At 38.5% G+C, this 19,324-nt stretch overlaps 1 protein-coding gene and 1 long non-coding RNA gene across 4 annotated transcripts in view; one reads left to right on the forward strand and one right to left on the reverse strand.

Annotated features, from left to right (window-relative positions):
- Positions 1–14,742, reverse strand: part of LOC109491068 — a 32,424-nt gene extending 17,682 nt beyond the window's left edge. For both annotated transcript variants that reach the window (XR_004623523.1, XR_002144464.2), the window contains exons 1-2: positions 14,607–14,742; positions 5,742–5,883 (exon numbers count right to left, since the gene is read on the reverse strand). This is a non-coding gene — a long non-coding RNA (uncharacterized LOC109491068). The remainder of the gene's footprint in view (positions 1–5,741; positions 5,884–14,606) is intronic.
- DNAJC10 (DnaJ heat shock protein family (Hsp40) member C10) overlaps positions 14,714–19,324 on the forward strand; it is a 60,686-nt gene continuing 56,075 nt past the window's right edge. Inside the window, exons 1-3 of one of the 2 annotated variants that reach the window (XM_002928421.3) lie at positions 14,714–15,082; positions 16,534–16,883; positions 18,478–18,643. In XM_002928421.3, coding sequence (XP_002928467.2) covers positions 16,680–16,883; positions 18,478–18,643 — 370 coding nt within the window. In that variant the 5' untranslated portion in view covers positions 14,714–15,082; positions 16,534–16,679. The other variant, XM_019809162.2, reaches the window with a different exon arrangement.

The raw sequence follows: 19,324 nt of genomic DNA on the forward strand, positions 1-19,324 counted from the left end.
ATTCTTTTTTCCTTTCTTTCCCAGTGGCTCTTCAGAGGTGACTATAGAGCATAATAGGAAAAGAACATTTCCTAGAAAGTAAAGAAACCATGGAGAATAAGGTAAAAAGGAGATCACCTCAGAGAACTGTCATATTGGCTAACCATAGGACTGATTTTTCCTGCTTTGCTTTTCATATCCAACAAGGTATGATATGTGTTCAGAATTTTGTTAGTGTTTGTCTGCATGTGTTTCCCATTATACATTCTTTCAAATGTGAATTTTTAATGAAGCTATCTTCTTCTTTCTCCACCTTTATATATTAGATGTTTTGGGTTCTTCATGATGATACTCCCAGAACTCACCCCTACTACTTCTCATTCATTCTAGGTCCATAACATTCTGGGCCTTATTCATTCAAGGCCCAACATAGTTCAGATGGGGCAGGACAAGACCTGCTTCCCCAGGAAATAGTGTGCACACAAAATGAGGTAGAAGAATTGCCAATTATTAGAGGAAAAACTGGCAAAATCCAAATAAAGTCTATAGTAGAGTTAATGGTATGGTCCCAATGTTAAAACACTAGTTTCACAAATGTCCCATGATTATGTAAGGTGAATATTTGGGAAAACTAGGTGAAGAATATATAAGAACTCTCTGTAATATCTTTGTACCTTTCTATAAATCAAATTATTCCAATTTTTTTATTTTAAAGAAAAATGTAAAAATTTAAAAAATAATAGAACTTTCAATTCATACTGACCAAAGCCTGGGAAGCATGTAGAAGAATGAGTTCTATAAATATTTAGACCAAGAGGTCTAGAATATTCAACTCAGTAGGACCAAATATTTAGATCAAGATGTCTAGAATATTCAACTCAGTAGGGCCAAATTCATTGACATAAGTTAAGGATATCATGTTTAATATTTTGGCGTTAGCACCTGCTAATAATCTGTTAGGTTAGCTGAATGAATTCTAGATTAAATGATGGCTTGTGGTTAATGAGGTCAAAATGTCAGAACTTCCCTGGAATACTATAGTGGAAGAAGTCTAAAGTCTCAGGAAAAATGGTAGGTTAAAATGGATCTGTGATATGCAACCTGCTCTACCAGTCCCAAACCATCCCTTCAGGAGGAACAAGAGATCATTAATTTCCCCAAGGTAATAATAAATACATTGGGAGAGGGGCAGCACATCCTTGAAGAGTGCTAATGGCCAGAAATTCTGTGGAGAATATTGCGATAAAAATGAGTTGCTGATCTCATTGAGAACAATAAGACCCCCAAATTGTAGAGGCTAGTTGGTAGAATTAAACTAGCAGGGATAGGAGGGTGCAAATATTACAGAGATGGAATGAAAATCAAGTATTTTGACTTGCAGCAGTATGCTAATCGACTACAGGGTCCCAAGAAATATAAACGATAGGCAGCTATTAAGGTACTGTTTGACATATATAGAAGGAAAACTTCTAGGTATGCCGGACAGAAAAATAAATTACCATAGTGGAGATTCACAGACTCTACTTAGCTCCCAGATAGAACCAACTTGCAACATGAGAACAGGGATACACTATGAGTTTTCCCCTGGAGCCTGCCCCAGGGGGACCAGGGCCCTTGTCCAGACTGACACTGCCCTTGGGAAAGGAAAACAACCAGACCTTCTGGGAATTTTTAGACAGTAATTCTGAGTTTGTGTTGATCCTTAGAAACCCAAAATGCCATCGTAATTCACTAAGCAGAGTAGGGCTCATAGAGTGTTCCCACAGACACAAAGAAAGGAAACCAAAAGCAAAATTACATTTCGGGATGAACGTCGGACATACCACCACTGTTAAAGGCCTGAGACATGCAGGGCTGGTGATTCTTAACATATTCTCATTTACCTTGCCTTTTTGGCCAAGACAAAAGTCATTGGTTCTTAGAGAATAAAATGGTAATGTTAAAAAAAGTTACATTTTCAAATATATTTTCTTAGCTGGAAAAAATCTAGCACAGTCTTTGGCACTTGATATGCAGTTAGTAATTAACCTGTTAAATGCTGGGGTTTTTACTTATATAAGAGAAAACAGAGACAATTTGCATGCACCTGACACCACCAGGTAGAGCACATCCTTATTCCAGGACTAGGTCAAACCTCTTACTGTCATAATATGGTTTGGCTGGACTTTGGTCATCCTGATATCGTAAAGACCATCATACTGATCCATTACATTGACTTGGAACAGATAAGCAGAATGTACCAAGGCTTACTAAGGCATACTTATGCCAGAAAATAGGAGACAGACTTCAGGATCCTGCCATGTTGGTAAAATTGTTAGAGGTCCAGTGGTCCAGGACATGTTGGAATATCTCTTTTAAAGTCATATAATGACATGAGTTAATGTAAGTTACAATGGTATAAGTAGCATAAATGGCATAATGGGATGAGTTGCTACATCTATCATAAAGAAAAAGTTCAACATTTGGTGGCTTCTTAAATTTTGGAGAGTGTATCTACAACATATAGATGTATTACTCCAACCCTTATACCAAGTAATTCATGAGACTGGCCAGTTTTAGATGGACCTGAATTATGAAAGAGTATGAAATAAGTAGATCTAAGCTGTGATGTAATGGTCCCATCTCTTATACCTTATGACCAACAGATCCAATGGTACTAAAAGTGCCTTTGACAGACTGAAATACGATAAGATGCTTCTTATATGCTCCACTAAGGAAATCACAGCCTAGGCCTTTAGACTTTTGTTATATGGCAATGGCATCCTTTTGTAACAATTATTATCAACATGTAAGTAGTTCTTAGCTGGACTCTGGCAGATAATGAATGCCTGACCACAGGCTACCAAGTGATTATGCAATTTATACTGAATCATAAACTGTTATCTAATCCACCAAACCATAAATCAATTTCTCTGGGATCTAGGACTTCCCCTTTTACCACCACACTCTCCCACCTTCCACAGAGATAAGAATGAGTGCGTGTATCATAAGTATGATAAGTGCAGAGTCCACAATAGAGTGTCTGCCTAAGTGCGTAAGTGCAGTGCCTGCATCTAGAAGTGCAGTATAACAAGGGACAAGGTAGAGAGGGTGGCCACCTCACTGAGTCAGGAGAGAGCAGTGCATCTAGGTTAGTGTCTACCCACCACTGGCACAGGATGCAGTCTGGGCTTCCTAATTCCTTGATCAAGTCAGGGTAGGAAAGAAAAGGAGAGATGAGGGAAGTCATCTAGGCTTGGGTCCTGTGCTGTATTTGCTCCACTCCAGATACTTCTTTGTTCCAAATTGTCTAGATTGCTAAAGATGGCTAAGAACAGATCAACCTTTGAGAGGATGTACCCAGGGCAGATATAGCATTAGGCGCAAGGTCCAGCCAGTCTACAATGGCATCCTGAGCAGACTATTGAAATATGTCTTTTTCAGGCACCTGTCCTAGCACTTTATTGCTACACACTCTGCAGGTGATATGTACGTGGAATAGTCATACAATCCGATGCTAGAAGGCCCAGCTGATTATTTTCTGGGCTATAAAGTGTAATCCATGTCTGATTGGAGTGCTCTGGATAGCCCCAAAGTAAACAGTACCATACTCTCAATGCTTTAACTGTGTATGTAAGCCTCTGCAGTTGGACTGCCAATGCCTCTGCTTTAACGTATGAATCATCAGACGACTCTGGGATCATGGTGGGAGGGACTGCTTAGCAGCTTCCATTCGGCCCCTTTATTTTAATGCCATAACTACATAGTCTTCTCAAAAGAGGTCACCTCATTGTGGAGGCCCACCCAGCAATTCTGTTAGTTCACTTGGTCTGCTTTAAGGTTATCACTTTCATGGGAGCAGGGAGCAGAGGGGATGATAATGAGGACCACACAGTTTTTGCCTCCCCCTCTTCTTACTCTACATAGTACCCTAATAACATGCTCTGTCTCGTACTACATAGTGTATACCCTGGTTACATGACAACATACATCGCTCTAGTTATAGAACATGGATTAGGGAAATGATCCAATTATTTGGTCTCACTTTATCTAAAATTCTTTGCACATTGCACCTACCAAAATATTCAACTAGTAATTTCATCTTCAGTTCCAGTTCACCCTTATCCTTCTGCTTCACATCTTATGCAACTCCCTCGAAGGCCTTAATAGCAGCCATGGAATATTGGCAATTTATCTCCCTAGGGCTTGACATTCTCAGCAAATTTATTGTTTAAGAAACTTGGGACTTCAAAGGACTAGTTCTTGAAATGTTAGTAATTATCCTTCCCAGTCCTCGAAGCTAGTTATACTGCCCTATTTGGACTTTTCTCATTTCTAGAGTAGGTCTTTGATCTGCAGACCTTGGAATGCTGGCTCAGATGCCCTAATTTTTTGTGCCAGCTGTTGAGCGAACAATGTCAAATGATGAAACATTGAACACACCAAGCCTGTGCCAGTGCAGGTGTTCCATTGTTTATCACATTCTCAGCTAGGACCCAGGCATTTAGAAGGCCAGACATCAGATTCAGAAAAAGCATCCTGGTCTTAGTGCTGTGGGGATTTTGATTGGGAAAACACTAGCCCCTCTGTCATGATCAGTGTTCTGGATCCCTGACTCCAAGTAGCTGACATTCTAGANACATCAGATTCAGAAAAAGCATCCTGGTCTTAGTGCTGTGGGGATTTTGATTGGGAAAACACTAGCCCCTCTCTGTCATGATCAGTGTTCTGGATCCCTGACTCCAAGTAGCTGACATTCTAGAAACACAAGTTAAATTTTTCAAAATTATTTTTTATTAAAAATAGAGAATTAAAAGATTTCCTCCCTGTCCTCACCCCCCAGACAATCAACTGTGTACCACCTGGGATGCACACAGCTCACTCTGTGTACACTCCTAAACTTCTCTTGCTATCCCTATGCACTACAGGATCTCCTTTGTGTTCACAAAGGAAGGGAAAATGTGTGGCTGAGAGAATTGTGTCAATCATTAATTTTCTGTATATATCTTCTTCTTCCTCCTAGCAAACCAGGGTCTTTCCTTGACACCTCGAAAATGCTCATATCCTCATTGTACCTGTCTGGCAGAAGATGCCTCCGCCAGCAGAGTGATTAGAGGAGGCTATGCAGGAAAGAGTTAACATAGCAAACCTGAGATTGCTACGCTTGGAAAATCCTGCTTGGAAGGTTGGTCCTTGCCTGGTGTCTGGGAACTTGGCTAATAAACAACTTCCTGTTAAAAAATCTTTCCTTAAATAACAAGCATGGCTCACTGTGTCTGAACTCTAAAAACAATATGGTTTGTGCTGAACATCTATTTTCCTTCTGGGGTCTAGAATTTTGGTGCCTCCTAAGCAAAGAATGCCTATATGTCCAGCTCCCAGTAAAAACTTTGATCATTTAGTCACTCCTGAGCTTCCTTTGTGACGTGTGGTCACAACAGTTTGCACATGTTGCCACAACTCGTTGCTGGAGTTGTGTGCCCTGTGTGACTCCACGGGGAGAGGACCTTTGGAAGCTTCCACCTGGATTCCTCCAGACTCCGCCCAGGCATCATCTCTCTTTACTGATTCTGCTTTGTTCCCTTTCCCTGTAATAAATCTTAGCCATGAGTACAATTATATTCTTATTCCAATGGATCATTCTAGTGAATCATAGAATCTGGGGATAGTCTTGGGGACATCCAACACAGGGGCCAGCCTGCATAGCTACTCTAAATATAGTGCCTCAACCAACAGACATCTACAAGTTCCCTCATTGTCATGTCATTTTCTTCTTTACTTACAAACATCCAAAGCCATTCGCACATTTTACAGCATTCTTCTTTGTGCTTTGCTCAGTGATTTCTTTAGTCGATTCAACACCTTTTGTCTTCCACATTCCAGGGATTCCTCAAAGTTTCTGGTCCATTGAGGAAGGTCCTTGTTCTGCAACAATGAAGTGGGTTTTTTTAAAAAATAAACTTCTCTACTATCAGTTCCAATGATTTGGGATGTAATCAGCTGGCAGGCTGTTTTATCAGTTTATAATCTGATCTCTTGGTCCCCTATTGTTTATCGAGTAAAATGGAAAGAAGAAAATACTTCACTAGGACTGTCAATCCATATTTGCTTTTTATTTGTTTTCAATTCAATTTTGTAAGTATTTATGTAGGAAATAGTGCCAAGAAAAACCAATATTTACAAAATATATATACATGTATGTGTATATATATATGTATATGTGTGTGTACATTCCTATGTCTGCTTTATTTTGACTTCTATTAGCTTAAAGCTTTAATTACCACATAACTTTTTTCCTTTTAAAGATTATTTATTTGGGAGAGAGGGATACAGTGCAGGGGGGAGGGGCAGAGGGAGAAGGAGAGAAACTCCAGCAGACTTCACACTGACAGCAGAGCCCAATGTGGGGCTTGATCCCACCACAGTGAGATCACTACCTAAGCCAAAACTTTGTTGCTTAACCAACTGCGCCACCCAGGTGCTCCTTACCACACAACTTTTTTTAACACTACAAAATATAGTGTCAAAATAATTGGAATGTAGGGAAATAAGCATAAAAGATAGGTCAGCTAGAGCTAAAGTTCGACCTATTTATTGGAGATGAAATGTGAAATTATAATTATCACGGAGATATAAGCAACTACAAATCCAACTAAATTCAACACATATATCAAATACCAATTCCATTAGTAGATGCTGTAAGTGATTTTAAGACATTAACTATTTGTCCTTACAAATTCGATCTGATCTAATAAGCTATTACAATTTACCCCCCAAATCAAGCGCTTGTGACAAGTTATTATATTATTATGAAAAGTTATATGAGGGGCGCCTGGGTGGCACAGCGGTTAAGCGTCTGCCTTCGGCTCAGGGCGTGATCCCGGCGATCTGGGATCTAGCCCCACATCAGGCTCTTCAGCTATGAGCCTGCTTCTTCCTCTCCCACTCCCCTGCTTGTGTTCCCTCTCTCGCTGGCTGTCTCTATCTCTGTCGAATAAATAAATAATTTTTTTTAACGAAGGTGTTTATTTTTTTTTAAAGATTTTATTTATTTATTTGACAGAGATAGAGACAGCCAGCGAGAGAGGGAACACAAGCAGGGGAGTGGGAGAGGAAGAAGCAGGCTCATAGCTGAAGAGCCTTGATGTGGGGCTAGATCCCAGATCGCCGGGATCACGCCCTGAGCCGAAGGCAGACGCTTAACCGCTGTGCCACCCAGGCGCCCCATAAATAAAATCATTTTTAAAAACATGAAAAGTTATATGAAAATAACACCTTATTTAGTTTAAACCAATGCTGTCAGAAATACTTCAATTAATTGATTGTGGTGTTCTTTGTAGATTCCAGATCTAGACTGCTCAGGCTGGAATCCAAATTCTACCACTTTAACTGTTTAATGTTGGTTAAGTATTTTGGCCTCGTTTTTCCATCTGTAAAATTAATATAATAATTGCACTTGCCCCACAGAGTGGTTATGACAATTAAATATGTTAATATAAGTAAAGTGCTTAATAGAGTACCTGGGACATATAAAGCCCATATAAGTTTTAGTTATTATGATTATCATTATCATTTCACACTGCCTAGGAAAATAGGAGACATAGGTTATATTTTCATTTCATCCATTTACATTTCAGTGTCTTTCAGCAAGTCACTCATCAACTTTCCTGGGCCTATGAATTTAAAAAATGAGCTCCATGACCTCAAAGATTTTACCTGGTTCTGAAATTCCAAATTTGTCAGGCTTTTTTTTTTTTTTTTTTAAATTCAGAAACACCCATACTGCACTCTGATTCTATTCTGAGCACTTGAGCCCAAAATTGATTCCTTATGGAACATATTGTTTTACCACTCATTTGACATTTATTTTATTATGTTTCTACATGTGAATATGTGTTCTTCATGTTCCTCCCCCCAGGCCAGATAATAATGACTTTAGGAACAAAGGGCCATTCTTTCCTCCTGCACATGATAAATATTGATTCTTCATTCCATCATAATGCATGCACTGAGTAGGGGCCAAGCACTGTTCTAGCTATACACTGAGGAAAAAAGTAAATAAAATCTGATTCCTGATCGCAAAAAATTCATTTAGTAGACTGACCAATGAAACTTAATTACTATATGGTGTGATAAATGCAATAATAAAGGATGAAATGCTCAAATATGCTTGAATGGCTCACAGAAAACTATTTTTCAGAAGAACATGAGCTGGTCTTGGATGAATAGCAATACCCCAGATGGAATAAAAAACAAAACAGTCTTTGTTATAACATATTTCATGCATGATACAACTATTGTATCAAGTTTTGATTTATTATACTGAGGCTGGTAAAGCCTTGGTTTCCCTGAAGCAGGTGGATATCCCTGATTTCAATTTTCTGAAGTAGAAATGGGTCTCCAAATATCTTTCTCTTCCCCACCATGACCAATTCATCACCAAATGCTCTCTGTATATTACCTCTTACTTGTTTCTTCCATCTATTCATTCCTCTACATCAGCACTAACTCCACCATAGTCCAAGCCATCATCATCTACCACCTGGGCTACCTCAATGTCTCCTAGCCAGTTTTCCTTTACTTACTATTGCCCTCCTCTAATACATTCTTCAAACTATAGCTAAAATGATTATTAAAAGTAATCATGACCCTTTCCCATCCTGAATAATTCAAACCAAAAGCCATCAGGTAGGACAGGCACAATGTCAAAGCCAAACCAAGGTGAGGAGAATGTCCATATTGGGTAGAGGTGGAGAGATGGGGGTGGTGAGTTACTGCATAATGGGGCCCTTTCAGGGTGTGCTATTGGGAGGGCAGCTGGGATAGGTTCAAACCTGAGTGAAGTAAGCAGGGCACCTAGAGTGGCTCAGTACACTGTGTGGGAACCCAAGTGGGATGAAGAGGTCATATGCACAGGAGAGGGGCCAGCATCAGCAATGGGAGATTGGTTACATACGGGAGAATTGAATATTAAGTACATATATATTAAGGATAAAGGGAACCATGTTTCTCATGTTCAGGGAATAGCGTTACTTGCATGAAAAAGAGAAAACTAGAACAAATGGAATGACTCCTGTAGCATCGTATTGGCATTAGAGGTATTAGTCTGAACTAATAGATAGATGATAGATAGATAGATAGATAGATAGAAAGATAGATAACATATTTATCTCATTTTCCTCAATTGTGAAATGGGTATAATAATAGTCACTATAATATAAATTATTTGGAGGACTGAATTTATACATGTGTGCTTATATATGTATATATAATATATATAGGTAAATGTAAACATGTGTGTGTGTATGTACATATATTCCTTACTCCTGTCCACTAAGAAGGCCTGGGAGTAACAGCATCCCAAAACCTTGGAACATATCTAGGACCGAAATCTTGCTATCTAAATATCATTCTTCAGAAGAAATGGAATCATAGAAATGGCTGGTATCAGGACTGAGGCAGGGAAAGTACTGAATGAATCTGGAACATCTTATTGTGCAGTAAAATAAGCACAATCAAAAAGTAATGGGGATTGTCAAAAGGACACAGAAGTCAGTGTGAAAGAATTATAGATGGGGGGATGGGGTAACTGGGTGATGGGCATTAGGGAGGGCACATGATCGGATGAATATTGGGTGCTATATGCAACTGATGAATCATTGAACATTATATCAAAAAATCATGATGTACTATATGTTGGCTAGTTGAATTTAAATTTTAAAAAGGTCAAATGTAGAACAACTTAAGCATCCAAAAATTGATAGTAATGGATCTTAACCCCTTAAAATAAGAATCCATGAATCCATAATAACATAAGGAACAAATTCAAAGTTTGATGAGGAATAGGATATTCATAGAGTTAGGAAGTACCTTCCACAAAGCATTTCTTCATTACCAAAAAAAAAAAAAAGGTAACTTTAGAGTAAAAAGGCCTCACACACTCTTCTTTAATTAAGCGATCTAAGTTAACACCACAATAATAAGACAAAACAAACTTTGGGGCCACCTGAGTAACATGCAATGAAACTTACATAGTGTCATTTCTATTATATGTATTTCTGACAAAGATACACAACCTAAATCTACTCATGACAAAACATCAAACCAAAAAAGGGAAACATCTACAGAATAGCTGGCCTGTATTCTTCACAAGTATCAAGGTCTTGAACGTCAAAGGAAAACTGAAGAACTATTTCTGACTGAAGGAGTCTAAGGAGTTATGACAGCTAATCAAACAAGAGGTTACATGCTGTTTCCTGCTATGACATTATTGGAACAATTGGCAAAGCCTGAATGAGATATGAGGATTAGACAGTAATAATGTATCAATGTTAATTTTCTGATTTTGAAAATTGCGTTGTAGATTATAGATGAATGTCCTTGTCTGTAAAAAATACACACCACAGTTTTGGGGAATAATGGGAGAACATGTCAGCAATTTATTCTCAAAAGGCTGAAGAAAACAAAGTTATTTAAATTCTACTTTCAAGTTTTTTGTAACTTTGAGATTGTTCACAAATTTTTTTAACAATAATAATAATGACATTCCACTGTTTAAAACTTGTCTGTGACTTCTCATTGCTCTTAGAGAAAAGACCAAAATCCTTAAAATGAAACTTGGCATGATCTTGTCCCTGTCTACTTTTCCAGTCTCATCTTGTTGAATCTTTCCTTTGCACTTACAGCATTCCTTTTCTTTCTTTTTTTCTTTCTTTCTTTCTTTCTTTCTTTCTTTCTTTCTTTCTTTCTTTCTTTCTTTCTCTTTCTTTCTTTCTTTCTCAGGATTTTATTTATTTAACAGAGAGAGAGAGCACAAGCAGGGGGAAAGGTAGGCAGAGGGAGAGGGAGAAGCAGGCTCCCCACTGAGCAAGGAGCCTGATGTGGGGCTCGATGTGGGGCTTGATCCCGGGATCCTGGGATCATGACCTCAGCCAAAGGCAGATGCCTTAACCAACTGAGCCACTCAGGCGCCCCGGGGGCTTACTGCATTTTGATGTTCTTTTTGTTCCTCAAACAACCCATATGCTTGAGGAGTATGAAGCCTATGTATTTGCTATTACCTTTGCCTAAACCATTCCCGAATTCCTTGCCCATATTCACTAACATTTTTTTTCATTTTATTTTCTATATTTTGGCAATACCTTTTCAAAACCTTTGCACCAAGGACTAGATCAGTTCCCCATCATTCATTCTCACAGCACTAAATATTTTCCCTTCATAATTATAGATTTGTTTTTATAAATGATTGATATGTGACCCCCCCCATTATACTGCTTCTTCAGGACAGAGCTATGTCTTTGCTTACCACGATATCAAAGGGATCTAGCCCAGTAGACAATAAACAATTTATAGAATAAATGAACTGTTTAATCCGTCCACCTCTGTCCCTCTCTCCTTTATCTCCAGCCATTCTCTCCCGTCCTTCTTCCCTCCCTTCCCCCCCCTTCCTCCTCCATCTCTCTTTCTCTCTCTCCCTCTCCCTTGGCTTCTAATCAGCTTTTAAACATAACCAAGCATTTCCAGGCCTAAAACATTTCATATCTTGAAACCACATCCTACTCAAGTTGTAGTACATTTCCCTGCTTCTCTTCTCATCCAGACTTTCGACAGAGTCCTACATACTTGTTCTTTCCATCTTCCCAGTTCTCATCCAATCTTCAGTCCACTGCAACTTGACTTCCACCCATACCATTCACCAAATTTGTGCTTGCTGTGGTAGTTATAACCTAACTGTCAGGCCCAGTTAATAAGTTTTAGTCAGTGTCTTACCTGAATCACTCTTATTAACTTCCTTGACGTTTAGTTCTTTTGTACATCTCTGGTCATCTCTCTTTTGAATCCTTTATGAGCTCTTCTTTTTAGCCCAGCTCTCAAATTAATTTGTTTCATTTAAGAAATATTTATTTAGTACCCACCATGTGCCAGGAGCACCTAGGGATACAACATCAATTCAAACAAACAAAAATTCCTGTCTTCATAGAGCTAACATTCTTTTTTTTTAATTTGTCAATTTTTTATTAAGGTATAATTGACATTATATTAGTTTCAGATATACAATATAATGATTTGATATTTGTATATATTGTGAAATGATCACTACAATAAGTCTAATTAACATCTGTCCCATACATAGTTGTAGAATTTTTTTTCTTGTGATAAGAACTTTTAGCATCTACTCTCTTAGTGAATTTCAAATATGCATTATAGTATTATTAACTGTAGTCACTATGCTGTACATTACTACCCTAGGACTCATATATTTTATAGCTAGAAATTTGTACCTTTGGCTTTCTCCATCCATCTCGGTCACCCCCCACTCCCAGTCTCTGGCAACCAACAATCTGTCCTCTGTATCTATAAGTTTGGTGTCATGTGTACGTGTGAGTGTGTGCTTTAGATTCCATATGTAAGATCATACAGTACTTGTCTTTTTCTGTATGCCCTTTTTCACCCTCAAATTCCACCCATGTTGTCACAAATGACAAGATTTCATTCTTTTTTATGGCTGCATAATATTCCATTTTACCTATATACCACATTCTCTTCATCTATTCATCTGTCAATCAACATTTAGATTGTTTCCATATCTTGGCTATTGTGATCAATACTGTAATGAACATGAGGGTGCACATATCTTTTTTAATTAGTGTTTTCACTTTCTTAGGATCAATACCCAGAAGTAGAATTGCTGGATCATAATGGTAGTTCTATTTTTAATTTTTTGAGGAACCTCCATACTGTTTTCCATAGTGGCTGCACCAGTTTGCATTCCCACCAACAGTATGAGGGTTCCCTTTTCCCCACATCCTTGCCAACACTTATTTTTTTAATCTTTTAGATAATAGTCATTCTGACTGGTATGAGGTGGTTTTGATTTGCATCTCCTTGACGATTAATGATGCTGACCACATTTTCATATGCTCGTTGGCCACCTGTATGTCTTCTTTGAGAAAATGTCTATTCAGATCCTCTGCCCATTTTTTAATTGAATTGTTGGGGGATTTTTGTGATTGAGTTGTGTAAGTTCTTTATATATTTTGGATATTAACCCTTCATTAGATATATGATCTGCAAATATTTTCTCCTATTCCATAGGCTGTCTTTTCATTTTGTTCATGGTTTCCTTTGCTGTGACATTCCTGATATTAGAATTCCCCCAGATTTCATCCTTGGTTCACAGCTTTTATTCTGCATACTTTCTCTGGGTAATCTTATTTATACTCATGGCTCCAACCGCCGCAGATTAATTGATTAATTTCCCTTTTTTTTTTTCCTTTAGTCTAGACACTTCCCATGAGTTTTAGGCTGGATGTATTTACTTAGACATAATGTAGGAACTTTGAAATAGATATATCCAAATGAGAACACTTTCTTTTTCCCCAAGATTCTCATTCAGGGAATGTACTCAGCTACCTAACGCAGAAGTAACATTAGATCCTTCCTCTCCTTTATTTCCCATATCCAACCAATCACCATTTCCTGCCAAATTTACTTTCTCTAGCATTCTCCTAACTGCTCTTCCTTTCTCACCTGGTTTCCTTTGGATTCACTTTCCAAGAGCTTCAAATACAATCTCAGTCCCTTACTTAAAAGCTTTAAGTAGCTTTTTCATCACCAAAAAGATAAAGTCTATGTTTTCATCATAGCATAAAACCCACTGTGATCTGGTCCCTGCTTGATTCTCCAGTTTTCTGTTTTGCTTTCCAACTTACTCTAAGGTTTTTGTTGGTTCACACACACTGTGGCATATTGATTAACATCACAGTCTTTGGAGCCAGGCTGCTTAAGTGTGACTCCCAGGTCTATCACATATTTATCTCATTTTCCTCAATTGTGAAATGGGTATAATAATAGTCACTATAATATAAATTATTTGGAGGACTGAATTTATACATGTGTGCTTAGACCAGTTCCTGGCACATATTTATTATTACTTTAGGCTCTTCTAATACTTCTGCTTTTGTTCACCTCCTTCCTCCTCTTTCTTGCAATATATTAGTTCAGCTATGGATTCCATACAGTCATCAGTTTTTTATAAGCTTACATTTTACTTACTACCCACAAATTACAACTTATTTCATTTTAGAGTTAATGTCTTAAGCAGGAATCCTCACAATGTTTTTTTTTTTCTTTTGATGATTGCAAATGTAGCTACTTCAACTGTTCTATGTCGCGGGAGATGAAAAATGCAGTTTTTGTACCATACCATTTAAATGTAAAAGAGAGAGAAGTATGGATAACTCCCTAGTTTCTAGCTTTTGGATGACTAGGAAACCAGACAATACTGTAGAATGCTGAAATGTTTGTTCTCACACACACACACACAACCAGACAATACTGTGGAATGCTGAAATGTTTGTTCTCACACACACACACACACACACACACACACACACACACAAATATTATTTCTCTCAAGTTTCCTCTTCAGCCTTACACTGTAATCAGTATCACTTCAGCCAAGCTACCCTTTTTCCACAAAATTACCCCTCCTCTGCCACACCCACCCACCAACCAGAAAAATGCTCGGTAACTCTGCCTGCGCTTTAAGAACAGGGCCACACGGAAATTGAACGCCTAAACGTGCCCTCTGGGTTTCCCCGTCACCAAGCAACTGGAGCAGGAAGGGGCGGGCTCCATCGTCTTACGTCCTGCTCGCCGCGTGCGCCAGACGCTTTAGTGCGGGGGTGCGGGCTTCTAGGGTTGAGCGGCTTTCTCAGCTTGGGGTTGGAGCCGGAGCCGGAGCCGGAGCCGGAGCCGGATTCTGCGCGGACGGCCACGTCAACCTAAACTTCTACACCGCCCTCCCCACCCTGCGGCCGCCGCACCCGCAGAGCCTGCCGCAGGTCCTCCCAGGCTGCGTCCCCCGCGCATGTCCCACAGTGCCCCGCGCCAGGCCCCGCCCCGTTCGCCGTGGGGACCGGGGCGCGAGGAGCCGGCAGGAGCTGCGGCGCTCGTTGCTGCTGGTGCGGCTTGTCCTCCCCCATCCCGAGCGCGGCGGCCCGGCGGTCAGAGAGGGCGTGCTTCGTTCTCGTGGGCACAGCTTGAGCTCGGTCGGGTGGGGTCCGCCGCCGGGAATTGAGGATGGGGGAGTAGCTGCAGGAGGCGACCCCGCTACACCGAGGTGGGCATGGGCCGGGGCCCGGGGCTCTGTGGAGCCGGCGGCGGCCTGGGCTCTCCAGGAAGGGAGAGAGAAATGCCTGTGCACTTCAGTCTCCTTTCCCCTCCCCTCCGCCCCTGTGGCCGGTTCATTGTGTTCTCTCTCCCCATCTTTTTCCAATTACCTACATCGTCACCCTTCTTCCGACCTCGGTTCCCTGTTTCTAACTCCAATTTCTCACTTAAGCCTCAGTTACTCAGGCTCCTTTCTCCCTTGTCCGGCCGGAGACTTCACACACCAGCAACACTTAATAGTCTCTTTCACGTAAGGTCTCCCATCTTTCCCCTCTCCCGCATCCCGTTTTGAAGTGATGGCAGCCAGAAAGCCTTCCTATTGCATTTACCTGCAGCTTCCACCTGTCCCCAAAGCTCGGCACAGATCAAGTCAGCCACACCCACGCTGAGAACGACCGCTAGGCGGGGAACACCTTGTGCCAAAGTGGTGTATTTCTCTCTAGTCTTGTTCTTTAGTCTGGATATTTGTTACTCTCCATCACTATACTTTACAAAGGTATGTTTTGGTTGCATGAAAAGGAAGAGTTAGAAATGAGCCAAAGACCATTCGCAGGTAAGGAGAAAATTTTAGAAACAGACATTTAGAATTAAATGAAGAGAAACTGAGAATGCTAAGAAGGTTAGATTTTTCAAAGCAGTTTGAGATCTTTTGTGATCTGATGAAGTGGAGATTATTTACCCTATACAGGTGAGCATGTCAAAATAACTGATTCTTTCTCCTTTTCTGTTTTTTTTCTATTTATCTCAAACGTAAACTTTGCAATAAAATTACACTGTTAACTTGTAGTTATTATTCTATTTATATAAAGTAGTCTCTATATATAGTGTAAGCACCTTTTGAGAAAACTTAGAAAAAACTGGCCATACCAAGTACGTTGTCTCTTGTAACAATATAAATTCATGCCATTCTTGGAAGAGTTATGTGAAAAATACCCTTTGAAAGGACCCTGTACTTCCTTCAAGTCCCTCCAAAGGAGATTTCCTATAAGTGAAATCTGATTAAAATGAAAACGGTGTAGCCTTAAGTGGCCAAAAAAAAAAAAAAATAGTCAAAAAGGAAATGGTATTACAAAAGAGCAGTGCTGAAGCTAGATAGGGAAGGAAACAGCTTTTTCCCCAGCTTATGTTCTGTTCTGATCAGAGCAAATCGTTGAATTTGTTTGTTTTTAAAGTGTTCTAACTAGCTACAACTACATGACTTACCTTTTTACCTTTTATCTCGTCTTGAGTGGTTTCACAAATTGGATATGGAAGCAGTGAAGGGGCCCCCAAAGAATAGAGCCTGGGCACTCACCGTGATTTGCCATTGAACGTAGATTGTATTATTAGGCTGTGTTATTTAATAGTGTTAGTGTTATTTTTTTTTAATGTATTTTTAACTACCTGGTTTCCTCTCTTCAGATTGACATTTTGGGAGACAGTTTCATGATGCTTGACTCAGTCTTGGAGTAATGTGAGCAGAAGTTCTCAAACTTGCGTATCGTATCAACTGGAAGCAGCGGTGTATCTTAGTGTTCACTTAAATCAGAACTTGTAGAAGAAAAAGAATGGGAGTCTGGTTAAATAAGAATGACTATGTCAGAGACTTGAAAAGGGTCCTTCTCTGTTTTCTAATAATGTATATGGCCATTTTAGTGGGCACAGATCAGGATTTTTACGGTTTACTTGGAGTATCCAAAACCGCAAGCAGTAGAGAAATAAGACAAGCTTTCAAGAAATTGGCATTGAAGCTGCATCCTGATAAAAACCCGGTAGGTAAAATTTTCTTTTTAAATATCTCTAATTAATGTATTTTAGTAAAGTTTTGATACATATTTAAATTCTAAATAAGCTTTAAGAAAAATCACATGTCAAAAATCACAATTCAGTTTCTATACTAGGAAGCAGCAAAATATTATAGTTGAGAACAGTGCGAAGGAATGTTGATACCAAAAATTCAAATCCCTCTTAATTTGAAAACTGATTTACAACAGTTCCTTTACAGGTATTAATTCCAAAGCTGACAGTAATGTTGTGGAGTGAGTAGTTTAAGTAGTTTTTTTAATAAAGTAAGTTAAGATCAGGGGCGCCTGGATGGACTCAGTCGGTTGAGCATCTGCCTTCAGCTGAGGTCATGATCCCAGGGTTCTGGGATCGAGTCCTGCATCGGGCTCCCTGCTCAGCGGGGAGTCTGCTTCTCCCTCTGCCTGCTGCTTGTGTGCTCTCTCTCTAACAAATAAATAAAATCTTAAAAAAAAAAAGTTAAGATCAACTATTTTATAACTGTAACAGAAAAATTATTTCCTTAGAACTTGGAAGGTTATTGCTAAAAATGGCAGTAATAGCTGATAATAACATACTTCAACTTTCACTGTTTTCTCCCACATACAAATTCCAGACCAGAGTTAGAAATTATTATAAATTAAAACTTAAGAGCAGCCAAATCCAGTTAATTCCAGTCACAAATATTTGATATGTACTCAATAATGCCATTTTTCAAAACTATTAAATATTTTAATACTTAGAGTATTTTTTATAATTTATCTTACTTTTTAATGAGATTTGACTCTTCAAGAAGAAAGGTTTGCTATTTTCTATGTAGAATTTTTTAAATAGAGTTATGTTATTTTGATTGTGTAAAGCTCAGCAGTAGAACTCTTGTTAGTTGATTATCTTTCCTGGGATCTTCGCTCTATTTAGAATTTCTTTTTCATAATTTTCTTTAAGATTTCAGAATATGATTTTTTAAGTTTCCATAGGAAAGATGGTAGTCCTTTTATAACTAATTATTATTTAGATGAAAGCATTTTTTTAAAACCAGTTCTGTGAAACAGTCACAAATGAGGAACATTTCTAATCCAGTTTTGAGTTTTACCCTGATATCAGTCTCATTTAATTATCTGATGGATTGGAGCACATACCTTTTGTTTTTTGTTTTGGGGTTTGTTGTTGTTTTTAGTTAATATGTTGGTTTTGCCTCAAATAGAAAAATAACCTCCAAATTCCTTTGTAATTGTTTTAGAGGTAGCATAATATTTACAAAATTAAATGTCTCTAAGGTTTTTTTAGTTTTTCTCAGTTGCATTTCTTAGAAGGAATAACATACTGTAAGACCGTATCTGTCAGCCTTCGGAGGCATCAGTTCTCATTTCTCTGTTACTTTCCTTATTCTTTTTTTTTTTTTTTGGAAGATTGTAGTTCTTTAGAAATACTTTCTTATTTTAACCTGTGATAACCCATTTCATACTGTATTCCTCCTCTTCATTTTGGTATCTATTCTCCCAGAAATCTCAAGATTTCATTATAGGTTTTGAAGTGACTTGATCGTGTACCTAAAACAACTGTTATATCTAATATTTTTAATAGAATAACCCAAACGCACATAGTGATTTTTTAAAAATAAATAGAGCATATGAAGTACTCAAAGATGAAGATCTGCGGAAAAAGTATGACAAATACGGAGAAAAGGGACTTGCAGATAATCAAGAAGGAGGCCAGTATGAAAGCTGGAATTATTATCGTTATGATTTTGGTAAGGTGATATGATACTCTGTATGAAATGTTTTTTATTTGAGTAAATTTAGAAAATTAATTTTCACTAGTAAGCTTATGTAGTTAATATGTCACCTTGACTTTTTTTTTAATATAACATTGGAGCAAAATTCAAAAGGAAAGTCAGATAGTATATAGATACTATGTGTATAGATGTTAAGGTGTTTTGGTCATAATCTTCTTAGATACTTTTTAAATAACTGTTATTTAATTAAAAAATAATTGCATTGGATGTTAAATATTGAAGCCTTTTGGTATTTTTAAAAGCATCATATTTTCCAAGAAAAGCTAGTTTCCTTTAAGTTTAATAGTGGCCAATTCAGCCGAAATGCCTTCCTTCTCATGTGGAATCCTTTTTAATAATGGTTTGATGTGTTGACAGGAATAAGAACTGAGGGAAGAGCAAAGGGAGGAGGCAAGTTAAAGAAATAGAGGGGAGGGGTGTAAAACACAGGTGTCAGGGCAAGAGGGAGCATTCACTTACTCAGTATTTCTCTTTGTTATTAATTATCCTGAAATGCAGCCTAAGAAGTGAGGTATGCTTTTGTAGTAGACCACCTAAAATACTTCATTTTGTATTGGAGTATTTGTTTCTCAAGACTGACTTTTTTTTTTTTCAAAATAATATTTTCGGGTATATTCAGTGCAACACAATAACGTG

Source organism: Ailuropoda melanoleuca, chromosome 2 (genome assembly GCF_002007445.2).
Source record: "Ailuropoda melanoleuca isolate Jingjing chromosome 2, ASM200744v2, whole genome shotgun sequence".
Classification (NCBI taxonomy): Eukaryota; Metazoa; Chordata; class Mammalia; order Carnivora; family Ursidae; genus Ailuropoda; species Ailuropoda melanoleuca.